Below are 13750 nucleotides of genomic sequence, written 5' to 3'. Positions count from 1 at the left end.
CAGCATATAATACATTGCCAGTGAAAATACTGCATGTACCATGTGTGAGATGCATATGTGTGCAATTAAATAAAGCTGAGCTGGTTCTGAAATTGACTGCAGTGTCTGACTTTATTAAGGTTAACTATCTGGGCAGCTTTTTTTCCTCTGCACAACTCACTTTGCCTTTTGGCCTCAGTCAAAATGAGATACATTCCATTTGTCTGTGTCGGTTGTGTAAAGATAAGAGAGTGTATGCCAGAAATCTAACTCTTAAGCTCCTTCGTAGGGATTACAGACAATTGGCTAAGAGGAAAATACAAATAATCATCAACTGTTTACGATTTCCCACTAATACCTTTGAAAAAGGAAAAAAAAAAAAAAGATGAAAATCCCCCACATGGAAATGCAGTCCTTAACTGAGATACTCCTGTGTAGGACACCTGCAACAAGATTCACAGGCAGGAAATCCTCTAGATGGGAGCTGAACCCACACTGCAGTAACACCCAGACAAGCAGAACAATCTACAGTAGCTACCGTCTATCCCTTTTCAAATAACACTTTCGAGTATTGTTGTTTTTACATCCAAGAAATCCAACCAGCAAAACATCAGAAGGCACTGATAGGCAAGATAGGATTGGAATTTCTCTCCCTCTCTCTTTTTGGACCTTTAATATGTCTGCCTTGTTTGACCTTATTAGTTTTCTGCCTAGCGTCCCCTGTGAGGCATGTAATCACTAAAATAGGGGCTTAAACTGTGGGCTAAGAATCAAGCTTTTTTTCCCCCAATGATTAAGAAGTACTCTGTTCTTCTACACAGAAATACTTTGTTTGAACTACATGTTCAGAGGATAACACAAAGTCATCCTTTTCAAAAGATCTGTATAATTCTATCTATTATATGGATAACATAATGCACCCAGTAAAGCAAAAAGTGTCAGCCTAAGCCGCTGTGCTCACGCACCTCTAACCAACAGTGTTTTCTCTGAATCACTGCCCAAAAATCATTCATTAGACACATCCAAGTGATAGATGGTTATGCATCTGTGGACTTGATATTAACTGGGCAATAATCAGTTTTTTGGGCAGACAACGATCACCGATCACTTTCACCTCCGATTTTTTTCTCCAGAAGTCGATGAATTCACCCCAAGTTGTTCTGTGCTGTAGCAGGTGACACATTATCAGGGGAACACAGACATCCCGCATGGGTGCTTTAAGTAATGCTCAGCACAATGATTCAGTAAAATGTGAATTAATCAAGGAGATAGCCAGAGAAAATATAGCTGAATACATTTCTCTAACAAGATATCCTGTAACACTGATGTCAAAGCAATCAGACGTGAAACTCCTTCAGTGTGATATTTGAGAAAATTAAGGGGTCTTAGTATTGAATAGTTATAGAGTTATATATTTTAACAAAACAAAGTAACAGGGTGTAATTGAATTACAAAAATCGGAATACTTCTACAGCAACACAAGCACTGTGAGGCTGTAGTCAAACATATGGTTGCTTTGAACAGACTGCCTACATGCTCAAACCTGCAGTACCAACATGCTGGTGTTTAGTAATGTCACCGTTTTACAGTAGCATGTCAGGACACTCATATCTGGACAATGCAGCTATTTTTCTTTTCATTCCATCATAAAACTTTGATGCATTTCCTTCAGGATCAATAGTGTTGGTCAGCGGTTCACACACACAATAAAATAAAGTGTTTGCCCTATAAAAAAGAAGAGAATAAATCAAATAATAAGTCAAAAATATCTTAATTAAAAATACACTCGCTCATCCTTAAGGTCCACAAGGTGCTCCTGCACTTTTCTAATCCTTCCCCCTGGTAAAGTAATGGGAAAGTCCATTTTTGAAACAGTTCGTGGATTTCTGTATTAGATTTCAAATCCCTCCATACATGTGCTAGAAAATAAATGTAGGGATGAGGCACCTCTGCAACACACAATTCCAATGTCATTTCCTTTTTTGGAACACCTTTCAAAAGTAATTTCTTGCAGAAATACAGTGGTGGACAAGAGTTTTATTTTTGTTGGGGTGGTACAAATGTCGTTTTTCATGCACTTTGCCACTAAAGTTTTATAGATTTTTTTTATTTCTCTGATATAGTGAGGAGCAATCATAAGGGTTTTTATGAGTTTCAACAAAATCTTTTAGTGGCAAACAAAAGAAAAATTTTGATTGTGGCAGTGGTGCCTCTGCCAAAGCTTTTGGCCACGATGCACTTCCTTTCACTGCAATTCTTCATTGTGTTCATTAAACAGTTTGTGTGTCATTAGTTCAGTTGGACTGTTTTTCTCGTGTTGTGAAAAAAATAATCAGAATTCACGGCAAAAGCAGATTAATTTTAAAGCCAATTCCCAAACTTTTACTCGCAACTGTAGATGTGACCAAAGTGGCGCGCTGACTTACAGATCAGCTTTGCCATTCATGAAGCCATGCCAGTAAATTGGCTTAAACAACTTCTGCTTCTAGCTGTTTATACAGAAACCTGGAAGGAAAATACTATGCTTTATCACAGTGGGACAGTAAATTATGCTCAAATACACACAAGAGACCGACACTGATATGTGCTGCTTTCCGCCGGTCGTGTAGCTGATCTGAGTTTACAGTGGGTGGGCACAATAGAACCAGCATCGCCGGTTCCCTCTGTGAAGATTTAATGCTCGGTTCTCGAGAATGTGACAGCAAAGAGTTGATTTAACACTCTTTCTGTAGACCGTAGTTTGTGGTAATTTAATTGTGTCGCAGTGTTGTGTGTGACTGAAATGTTGATGAGCTAAAACAACACATTTCTGAGACATTAAAAAAATAATAATCACACAATGAAACACTATAATTAGTCACAAGCTGATCCTTATTGCAGGCCTATTGTGCCGGGATCATTCAGACTGCCTTTATTTACTGTGTCAGGATTTTATCTTTACAATATCTCATCAAAATGTTAAAATTATAGAAGAATACTAATGAAACCTGTACACAATTGTTCTTTAAAGATTTTTGAGCGTGCATTAGCTCAGCTGAAACTCTGAACCTGACATAAAGTGATGGCGCTGCAAAATCGCAACCTAATATGTCATCAATCCACGTTGGACAGGAAGGAGATAGTCACAGAAGGATAAAACAGTGAAGATTTGGTGACACTACCGTGCATGAGAAATTCGTTTGAGGTGAAAGGGAAACATATAGCCCCAGAGCTCATGCCCTGTTTAGTTTCTGTTTGACCAAATGGCCTACATTAGGTGATATATTTAGCTATTTATAGTAGCTGGGGCAGGCAGGAAACAGCTGCCATGTGTCAGGGTGACAGGCTGACATCCCTCATCTCAGCAGGACCTCCCTGCCAGGCAGACAGGAGGAAGCTCTTTATACCTAAACTGAAATGGGACATAGCCTCTTATCATTCATGCTGCATACAGAAACTAATAATCTATGGAGCCTGTGGCAAAGACTCAACAATGAAACTGGGTTAACAGTGGCTAGCATGGGCAGCTCGATTCAAAGCCAGACTCGTGAGCTTTACACAGCTCTGTTTTCTTTTCTTTTTTTCTTACAGAGAACACTGTGGATTTCATTCAAGCCGGATCAGTATTGATCATGAGGAGCTTTTATTGTGGCATCTTGGCGGCATAAACTGGCACAAGATTCCTCAGCTCTGATGAAATAATGTGTTGATTCACAAGCACTGAAAGAAATGTTCAGGCTGACAAACGGGCAGAATCAATATTCACGACTTCGCTCGGATCTGCAGGCGTTCAGGTATTACGAATGGCTGTAAACAAAGTTTCCATTAATGTGGTAGCGTCAAAGTCTTATTGTTTTCTCGAAAAACTCATGAAAAACCATGCCTTACGTTTGTTTGTGGAACATGAAAGTCCATATTGATTTCAGCGTTTTTGCAAAATGCATGGCATTAAATGGCGTTAACATAACATACTGCTGTACAATGAAAGTCTGCCACAGCCAAATGAATGTATGCCGTGTAGCAGGTACTTTAAAAACTGGGGTAGGTGTCAAGGTAATGTGCTTCTCTCATTTCAGCCTAGTTAATGTTTTGCTGAGAGGCTTTAATACCAGCACCACTTTCTTTTTAAAACCTTATCTACAGTGAAATCCTATCACTCTTCAAATGAAGTGTCAGAAAAAGCACGAGCGACTTTGAATCCTTTTTTTGTTTCTGTTTCATTCACGCAACAGACTGATTGTTGCTGGTAGCTATAATCTCTGCTGATCACAGATGTAGGCTTGTTAGCTGAGGGGTATTTCTGATAAAGAGACAAATGTCAGGGGGAGGGAGATTCGCACTCTGGCATTACAAAAGCTGGCACCATTTCAAGATATTATGTTTGCTGTGCTGTCCCCAACGCTCGAGAGAAATACTGGGTGCAAAGAGCAACACATTTCTCCCAAGCTCCTCACAGAGACAGGCGAGCCTATCGTTGCCATCGTCTGCAAAACTTTTCCGCCCCACGCCTGTGCTGCGACGTCGGATTTTGAGGTCAAGAAGGCTGCGAGGGCTGGTTCGGTCTTGAAAAAGCAATATAATGATTGCTAGTTCCACATTTATTGTAGTGACGGTGGCATCTAAAAATTTAAGAAATAAAAAAAGGTGACATTTTCTCCCTCAAACTACTCCATGTTGCATGCCAATATGGGCGCTGTGCAGTGTTCACATAGGCACAGTGGGCATTAAAAATGTTGCAGCTCACCATGAAAACAAACACAGCTTGTACTTTGTATGCTGATTAGTTTGAGAGCTACACAAAGGTAATAAGTGCAAGGGCATTGGCTTGCATATGTAAAACTCAACAGTTTATTATCAGTGACTTTTTTTTTTTCCTCCGCAATGTTAATGTGACCATGTGGCTCATACCAATTAATTCCTTTGTTGTTTCAACACCATATTGAGCTGATAATGAGTTTGTTGACCTCATGGTGAAACCCACACCATGAAATTTTAAACAAGTAAGTGGTACTCGCTGTTTTTCTCCAGGGAAACTTTTTAGTTGCTGTTCTTGTAACTATAAAAAGGGGTCTGTGCAATGTGTGAACAGTTTTGGTGTAGCAAGCAACGACGCTACACTTAAAGCATGGTTTGGTTGATTGGCAAGAATCACTCGATTAGCTCTGAATCATGATTATGTTAAATAAGCACTCAGCTTAGGTAAAAATAACTATTTTGGTAAGGTACCTAAATGATTGCAGTAAAAAAAACAAAAAAAAAAACGTTCTCTCTCACTTTTTTAGTGCTACTTGCTGAAATTATCAATGCTGTCACTGTTATTCAGAGGACAGTGTCAAATAAGAAAACTGCTTCCACTCAGTAGTTGTTTGCTGTAACCAGCTCCTCTCAAGGTTCCTCATTAAGAACATATATGGGTTATATGTTGCTTCAAACACAAGCAAACGATGCTGCAAAGAAACACAACAGAATATGACAACACACACACAAAAAGTAAGACTACCTCGTCTAGGGTATCAATACATCATCATCAGCAGGATCAATAACGCACAGGCCGGTTGTTCCTTTATTGCTGTGCTTGCACATGGCAGTCGCTTTGCTGGTTCATAAAAGTCACGCAATATTATTTTCTTGTTTATCATTAAAATTGTCTTGCACTTTAGCGCACGTGTAGTTATTTTATTAATAAAGAACTGAAAAAAATAAATGAGCAATGTCGGAGATGGTGAAGATATGCTCAGAAAATATATTAGCCTCATAAATCATGACAAGTGGTCCTCTGCTACATATATTACCTCCGTGAATATTACCACCTTTATAATGAAAGGCCTCTAATTGATATGGGTGATTCTGGGATTATCGTAATAATAATGCATTGCACACCCTCTGTGTGTTGTGCTGAATACATTTTTATTGATCTTGTTATGATAACTGAATTGATCTAATGCTAAGCTCTTTGTAAAATATATGATTAAACCTAAGAATCTATTTAGAGTACGTTGTACATTTCAACAAAGTGATGAGGAGGCATTATGTGCGTCTGCATAGCAGACAAGCCATTTTCATCTGTATGTAAATGCTGAGTATGTAAATAAGCCATGCAGCACCACAGAGGGAAATAGCTGTTGGACTTGGATTTATCATTTGCAAACTGTTTGATCCTCTGATCTTGTGGCACATATACACGTCCGATGTCTTTTTACAACATATCAAATTTCAAGATCATACACAATCACAAAACAGGCGATATTTCCTCATTTCATTCATTCACTCAGGCTGGATCGGGGTTTCTTGGCTGTTAAGATCGGGTGGGAGTGGAACCAGGCAGAACAAATGCTTTCTAGCAACAATGGAATCTAGGTGATGTTTTTTTTCTCACATATCTCCTTATTTCCTAATGCGATGATGCCGCATTCGTACGGTGCAACTTTAATCTTGTTCTGAAAAATTCCATTAATCTCGTACGTTGCTCACAATACAAAAGAAGAACATAAAAATGCTGAGGAGTGGCAAAAAGAAAAGAAAAAAAAGACACTGGTGCCATATTTTACATCCTCGCACTGCCTTACCAAGGCCCAAGTGCAGAACATGCTAGTCGATTTCCCTGCTTAATGCAGCACATTGAAAGTGAATTAATGAAAATCTCCCCTCGTGGAATGAGTGTTATTGGGGCTGCCTCGAAGATGGGCTGTCAAAGAAATCGAATCAAATGGGGGGGACAGCCATTTTGTCCTTGCCATATAGATTATTTATCAATCTGACCATCCGCAGTGACGCATGCCTGCTTTTAGAGTCAGTTCACATACACAGTAACCTGACATCAACCTACCAGCTGGCCATAATCTGTTTTTCAGTTCAGGGTTGACTGACCGCAAATGCATTTTCTCTCTGACGCTGGATTTTTTTTTCAGTGAAATATATATAATTGAAAACTCATTTAACACCCAAATAACCAAATAAAAACATCTGAACTTTCTACCTTTCAAAGCACAGGAGTATGATGTAATAAATATGCAATATGTGAATGGCCTTAAGATTTTAATCAATCATTCCACTTCAAACCTTCAAAGCACCCTTTTAAATCTCTAACTGCCAGAGTGAAACTGTTTGAGCAAACAAAGAGAAGAAAGAAAATGCAGGGGCTTGCGTGTTTTCAATTTAGCACTTTTTTTATGGATTCCTTCTTTCACAATGATCTTAATCTCCTCTGAAGAAAGCTGCCTGGTACCCTCCCTTCGCTTCCACTCCTCCATTTCGCAGTCATTTGCATGGGCAGAAAGGAGCTCGCACAGAACACATTTCAGTGCCAGGTTCCTCTCATTAAGTCACCTGTCACTTCAGGACTATTATACCAGCCTCGTATTAGCGTCACCTCTCCTCCCCAATAAAGCACCTGGAGGACCGCCGTGAGCCCACAGGCTGATGGCAGCCTACACATTTCACATTAGCCACTTCTGTTTTACACGGCGGCACATCACGTCGCTCAAAATGGATTGCTGATTTTCATAATGTGCATAACATACACAATGGCAAGTGGTGTAATTTATTCTACTGAACACAAAAATTACACCAATTGCGCTACATAATCAAACGCACCAAATGTTCTCACTGACTGTCGTGCTCAGAAGGGGGAAAAAAAAGAAGAAGAAGAAAAAAAAGAGTGAAAATTCTCTGCATTGGCTGCCAGGGGCACGGTAACTTATCCAACCGAGGATGAGGATGAGGACTACATCATCAAGAATGCGTTTGTTATCTCTTGGGTACAGATACAGTAAAAGGCCCTCCAGATTGTTCCTGCACGTTTCAATTACATTTGACATGCGGTGAAGGGTTTCGACTTCAAAAAGCTTCGCTCTCTGCGCCACGCTAAACCGTGAAGCTGATGCTTTGCGTTGTAGTTTTCGATCGCCAGGGGGCTGAGGTGTCAGAACTGGCAAGCATGATAATGGTTATACTTCTGCTGGTTTATGGGCCCTACAGTGACCCTCATGTCTGTTAACCTTGCTTTCTCTGTCTTATAAATCCTATCCTGAGAGGTTTATAGGGCTCACTTGTCAAGCCGTTCCAGTTGTATTTGGTGGGTGGAGCTGCAGCACAGACAAACGGCATGGTGATAAATTCTGCATCTGTTGAATGACTACAGCGTACACGCGTATTTGTTACACCGCAGGACAATTTACATAGTAAATGTGACAACAAATCAGTAATTATAATGACCATTCCTCGTAGGCATCTTGGCGGGCAAAGAGTACATTTCAATATATGGAAACTGTGTGTGGGCTTGGGTGTTTGAGTCAGAAGCTCGAGCCTATCGTGTCTATCAAAGGTAATGTTTGCCAGTGTCCAGAGGAACGTGTCTAGGTTTAGCCTACGCCAGACTAAGCCCTGTCCTCCCCACTCCTCTTCCCCTGTGGGTTGCGCTTGACTTCCATCGTTTTCACAGCTGCTCTCAGCAGTGCACTCCATTACACCTTAAATCACTTAAAAGATCTGAAGCACCAAAAACTCCCTCTGCAGCTAATTCACCCTGACCATGTGGATCATCCAGCAAAAATAAGAGCAGGAAAACACTGCAACGTCTGATTCCAGCCTAATAAAGTGCAATACCACCTTAAATGAACAATATTAAATCAAGACACTAAATTATAGCCTCAGACTCGAGTGCCGTTATCAAAGATACCGCAAAGCTGCAGATAAAAATCTCATATTTTACACCCAGTTCTTGAAGTTCACGGCAGAAGCAGATTCCTCTTTGTTGGATATCCGAAAGCAGCCACAGAGATTAGGCTCAATAAAGAAGGAGGGATAAGTGGGTCTTGTCCTGTGTTTGGTGGCACAGAGGAGTAGACACACAGAGGCATGACACGCAGCTGCACAGTGCTATTGATTCTCCGCTGGTCTCCAGGCACCCTTCCCTTTCATTCAGGCTGCCTGCCAAGTGCCTCTGAACAGGAGCCCCTGCTCTCCCAATGTCTGCACGTCTGCTTAAGCACAATCAATGGGCCATCAGCAGGGGAGAGAACGCACACCACAGTCTTTACTTCCACAGGGTGCAAGTGAGGGGAAATTGAAAATATATGTAGTGGAAAGGCATCATGATACCATGCAGGCATAAAGCATCATTGACTAACAGAATGAAATCAAATGCTTTCAAAGGCTTCAAATGGAGGTTCTAGCCAGTAGTGCACCCGCTAGTCTCTAAATAGCTTATTTGCCAGCGAATGAAAAGACAACCCCATTCATATGGGTCTAAATACCTATTTGTCAGACGTGGATCAATTTTTCTCCATGCTGAGCTCTGATACAAACCATCAGAATACCTCATTTCCCCTGATCAGATAAGCATCTGAAGGTGATTGGAGAAGAATACAGCAGATGCTTTTCTTACGTCGCTATATCAGTAGACATGACTCTGGTTTGTAGGCTTGTATGAGATGTGTTTTTTCAGAAGCACGCCTTTAAAGACAATGATGGATCGCGAGAAGGGGCTGACTTTGTCTTACACTGATGAGTATTCAGCCTCTCCAGCAGTGGTCCACTATGCAGCATTCTGCAGCACTGTAAGGCTTCGGTTCAGGTTGCAAATCTGTCAGCCGGGCTGTCACGGATCACAATGGAGTGACAAAGATGTCCCCATTACCAAGGACATTTCAGTTTTGTTCTCTCGCGGCAAAAAACATCTTTTTCAAATCCATCTTGAGCAACACAAAGGGGACTCCGAGCTGAATGCAGCAATATCTTTGTTTCTCCCCAAAGATAAATAATGAACCCTCTTACACAACTCATCCTTCACCCGCGCTTTGAATCGAAATGGAAAGCACGGCCGATGCAGCATTGTGTACGAGGTGGCCCGCTTCAATCACCAGATCGTGCCCATTACTAATTACGCTCTCATTGGTCATTTCGAGGGTGAGTGGTAGTTCGACTGATATTGAGTGAGCACAGAGGGAAGAGTTGTATGCCATTAAGAAGACAGAAAATCCACTAACTCAGTGTCACCCGCAGCATGAGCGCAGATAGAGGGAAATGTCACTGTTTAATTATATAACAATTACAATAATGATAATAATAACAAAATATGCTGCCTGCAGAGCTGAGGGGTACTCAGGTGCTGAGTGGCTGCATCAATGCAGATGTGAAGGAAGACAAAAACAAGAGGGATTATTTATCCCCCCCTCCTGTTGGATCAGGTTGTGCGCATTGTGGAGATCCCTGTGTCAGTTCAAACCAACAGTAATAATGATAGTAATACAGGAAGGAACACATTTTGAACTTAATATTCTCAGGATTGTGCCTTACATAGCTCCAGCTTATACACTGCTGCAGACACACACACACACACACAAGTACACACTGCCAGAGGCAATTTGTTTTTGCAGTGTTTGCTTTGCGATGTTGTGACTTTGAAATTAAAACGCGGCGTTATTTCAACAGGCCCTAATTTCTGTGTCATCAGCGAACAGGAGGACTAACACTGGCTGAGCGGCTGTGCTCAACCTCATACGAGCAGCAGCAGCGAGTGCAGAAGCAACCGGTATACGTTGTTGTGTTTTTCCTTTGGTGTGATTGCGATTCCCCCGTTGCTTAAACTCCGCATTCTGCTGTTTTTTGTTTTGTTTTGTTTTGTTTTTTATGCGAGCACGCATCAGGTCAAACATAACGACGGTGACAAAAGTTTGCAACACACAGGGGTGGTGCGAAAGCGCATCACCAAAGAAGACTGGGAATAATGCTCATAACAACAACAATAATAATAATAACAGCAAGCCACACAGTGCAGCTGAGCGCGCTCATCAATACAAATTAATTTGATGTAATCGTCCAACCCGAGTTTAATCATTTTATGCTACATCAGCACGTGGTTGCGACCGGCGGTGTTCGCGAGCATGAAATTGGCATTCAAATATTTACTGCACCTTGTTGAAACGGAGAGAGGGGAGCTGAGAGAAGGTGAATGAGAGGCGGAGAGGAGGCGGTGCAGGGAGAGGAGAGGAGAGGTGTGTGTGTGTGTGTGTGTGTGTGTCCTATACGTTTTTTAAACTGCTTTGCCTTTAATTTGGCCTGTTAATGCGGTATGTGGGAGCGTGGTCAGTGAGCTGTAGTTTGTTTGCTCCTATAGCTCGACAAGAAAAGCGCCTTTTTTTAAAGACATTGCGGTAACCTTTGGAAAGGCATTCGGTAACGACCCTTGGAAACCGGCAGGGACGGTAGCTTACCCTCAGAATGATAAGAGGTGCTTGTGAGGGGCAGGCTCGCTGATTGGGGAGCGAATCGACCACGGAAGCTTCTATAAAGCACACTGCTCCTGCTCTCTGGTTGGCTGAGCATTAATACGTCCAATGACCCACACCTGTGACCCAGCTACAATTATCTAAAATATTTTTTATGCAAATTAAGATCTACTAGCTGATTGTAAGTACTCGTTGAGAACGCTGCTACATAATAATTGTTTAATTGCTGGTATTATTGCAGTAATATTAATTTTGAAACTTGTTTTTCATTGTTGTGTGTTTATCGACACAGTAACAATGTCGAGCTGATGAGTTGTGGTGTGTCTCGAGCGCTTGAAGGTTTTTTTTTGTTTTGTTTTTTTGTTTTTTGTTTTTTTAATGGACTTTTGCAGCCACCTACCCCAGTGTTGTCATGGTGACAATGGTGTACCAAAAGGCTGCGGGGATACTGGTGAACTTGCTGGCCGTGGAGCCTTTCTCCGCATAAAACATAACCGTGGCAAAGATAATGATGGCCATGGTGAGTGAAAAGAGGAGGAAGCCCAGCTCGGAGGCGCAGCTCTTCAAGGTGTAGCCCAAGATGCGCAGCCCAGCGGAGTGCCGGGAGAACTTGAAAATCCGAAAAACCCGGAAGACTCTGAGGGTGACGAAAGCACCGCTCACCTGGTCGTTGTCGGTCATCACCAGGCCGATGTAGTAAGGCATGATGGCGACCACGTCGATGACGCTCATCACACTTTTCATGAACTTGTACCGGCTGGGCGCCGCGATTAATCGGAGGAGGTACTCGACCGTGAAGATCATGACGCACGCGGTGTCCAAACAAAAGAAGGCTAGAGCGTAACGGTCTCCACAGGAAATCTCCTTTGACCTGTTGGGCAAAGACCCACAGGGAACCGTCTCCACCACGTTGGCCATCACCGATATGGCAATGAAGAACCCCGTGACATAGTAGAAGACCAGAGCCAAGGTGCTGGTGTGGGGGTTTTCAAAAGCCCGCCACAGGTACTCCCGGAACGTCAGGTTGACTGGCGTGACGTCATTGTTCATGTCCATCTCCTCGTCATCCTGAAGCCTCTCCGCGTTTTCGCGCCTTCGGTCTTTGTACTCCTCGTAGCAGCAGTCCCCGATGATCTCGGGAATAATGCCAAAGAACGCGAGCTCCTCGTCGTACGCGGATATGCATTCTTGGCGCGGATAGTGTAGTTTCCCCGTGCGGTAGAAATTGAGGATGTGTCTGAAGATGTCAGGGTCGCGGTCGAAAAAGTATTCGTTCGTCTCCTCGTGGAAAAAGAAGTCTCTCTCCGTGCTCCCCAGCAAAGTGTCCGGGTACCTCTCCAAAGTGGTTCGCCACGTTTGAAACTTGGTCCCACTCACGTTGAGGATAATAAGTCCGTCCTGGGCTTTCCTCTTGTCTTGAGGAGGCATGGGCATCGGGGTGCTCGCCACGGGCATCCATCCTATGGCCGCTGCTCGGGCGAAGGGAAGCCATGCCGCTACACCTGCTGCCATGCTGACCTGTAGTTTCTTTTTTAAAACGACCCTGCTCCGGTTATCACAGTGCTACGGCTCGGAGATGAATTGCATCTGCAGGAAGAACAGATAGGGACAGTGACGGTTATAGGCTTGTGGAGCAGAATGTGATAAGAAAACGCATGAGCCCATTTACTTTTACTGATACTGCGCATAACACCATAGAGTATCACTCTCCACAGCCTTATCCACAGTGTAACTGTTCAGTTATGGAAGCCCACTTTGCGGCAGAATATGAATTAGATTTCGATCATCATCCATCAATAAAAGCAGGCGTGTTTCTTCTTCTTTTACCCCCGGTCTCAGCAAAAAAAAAAAAAAAAAAGAGTAAGAGAAAAGGGGAAAAACACCCACCTTAAAGAAGGTTTCTCTTTAAACTGCATCCACGGCGAGTTCAATAAATACCTATCATAGGAAGAGAATACTTGCGATTCCGCCACCCATCTATGTGTCACTGCACCCAGACGAGAAGGGGGGAAACAGTAGAAAAACGTTGCATCAACAAGTTAAACAATTCAAGCGCCAGTGTTTCAACAGAGCGGTCATCTGTCCAGGCGCGAGCCTTTCTTTTTTTCTCTTCTTGACATCCGCAGGGCTCATGTGCACAGGCTTTTCCTCCCGTTGCAGCTACTCCTCAATAAACTCCTGTTCCTCTCGTCGACTGCAAGACCATCCTCCCCCTTCCTCACCAACAAGCCCCGACTGTGGAGAGAGGAGAGAAAATCGTATGCAGGGAGAGGAGTGGTCCTATATCTGCACCCAGAAATTCCTCTGCTGCTTCACTGTGGGGGGAACTAATCAATGCGTAATGGTGGTCTCAGTAGGCGGCATCGCCAAAACCTCAAGTTAACGCTTTTGTTTGTGTGTTTTTCCTCTCGTTGCACACCAGGGACTTACTCCCAGCCGTATATTACTCCGCTCTAATATTATGCATATTGTATAATGTCGCCAATATAATGACATGTCTTAGATAGAGTGATTTGTTTTCTATGGAGGTCGTAATGAACATCGACTTTATGTCGACGCATTAA

General features: G+C 42.6%; 1 protein-coding gene across 2 annotated transcripts in view; it reads right to left on the bottom strand.

The window, feature by feature from the left end:
• The window catches only part of LOC134631247 (potassium voltage-gated channel subfamily D member 2-like), a 31840-nt gene extending 18301 nt beyond the window's left edge, over positions 1 to 13539 (bottom strand). Inside the window, exons 1-2 of one of the 2 annotated variants that reach the window (XM_063479397.1) lie at positions 13074 to 13539; positions 11587 to 12773 (exon numbers count right to left, since the gene is read on the bottom strand). In XM_063479397.1, the coding sequence (XP_063335467.1) occupies positions 11587 to 12698 (1112 nt within the window). In that variant the 5' untranslated portion in view covers positions 12699 to 12773; positions 13074 to 13539. The remainder of the gene's footprint in view (positions 1 to 11586; positions 12774 to 13073) is intronic. The other variant, XM_063479396.1, reaches the window with a different exon arrangement.
• Positions 13540 to 13750: the final 211 nt, after the last annotated feature.

This window comes from Pelmatolapia mariae, linkage group LG7 (assembly GCF_036321145.2).
Source record: "Pelmatolapia mariae isolate MD_Pm_ZW linkage group LG7, Pm_UMD_F_2, whole genome shotgun sequence".
NCBI classification, from domain to species: Eukaryota; Metazoa; Chordata; class Actinopteri; order Cichliformes; family Cichlidae; genus Pelmatolapia; species Pelmatolapia mariae.
The sequence above is the reverse complement of the archived record's forward strand: the minus strand, read 5'-3'. Positions and strand labels throughout refer to the sequence as shown.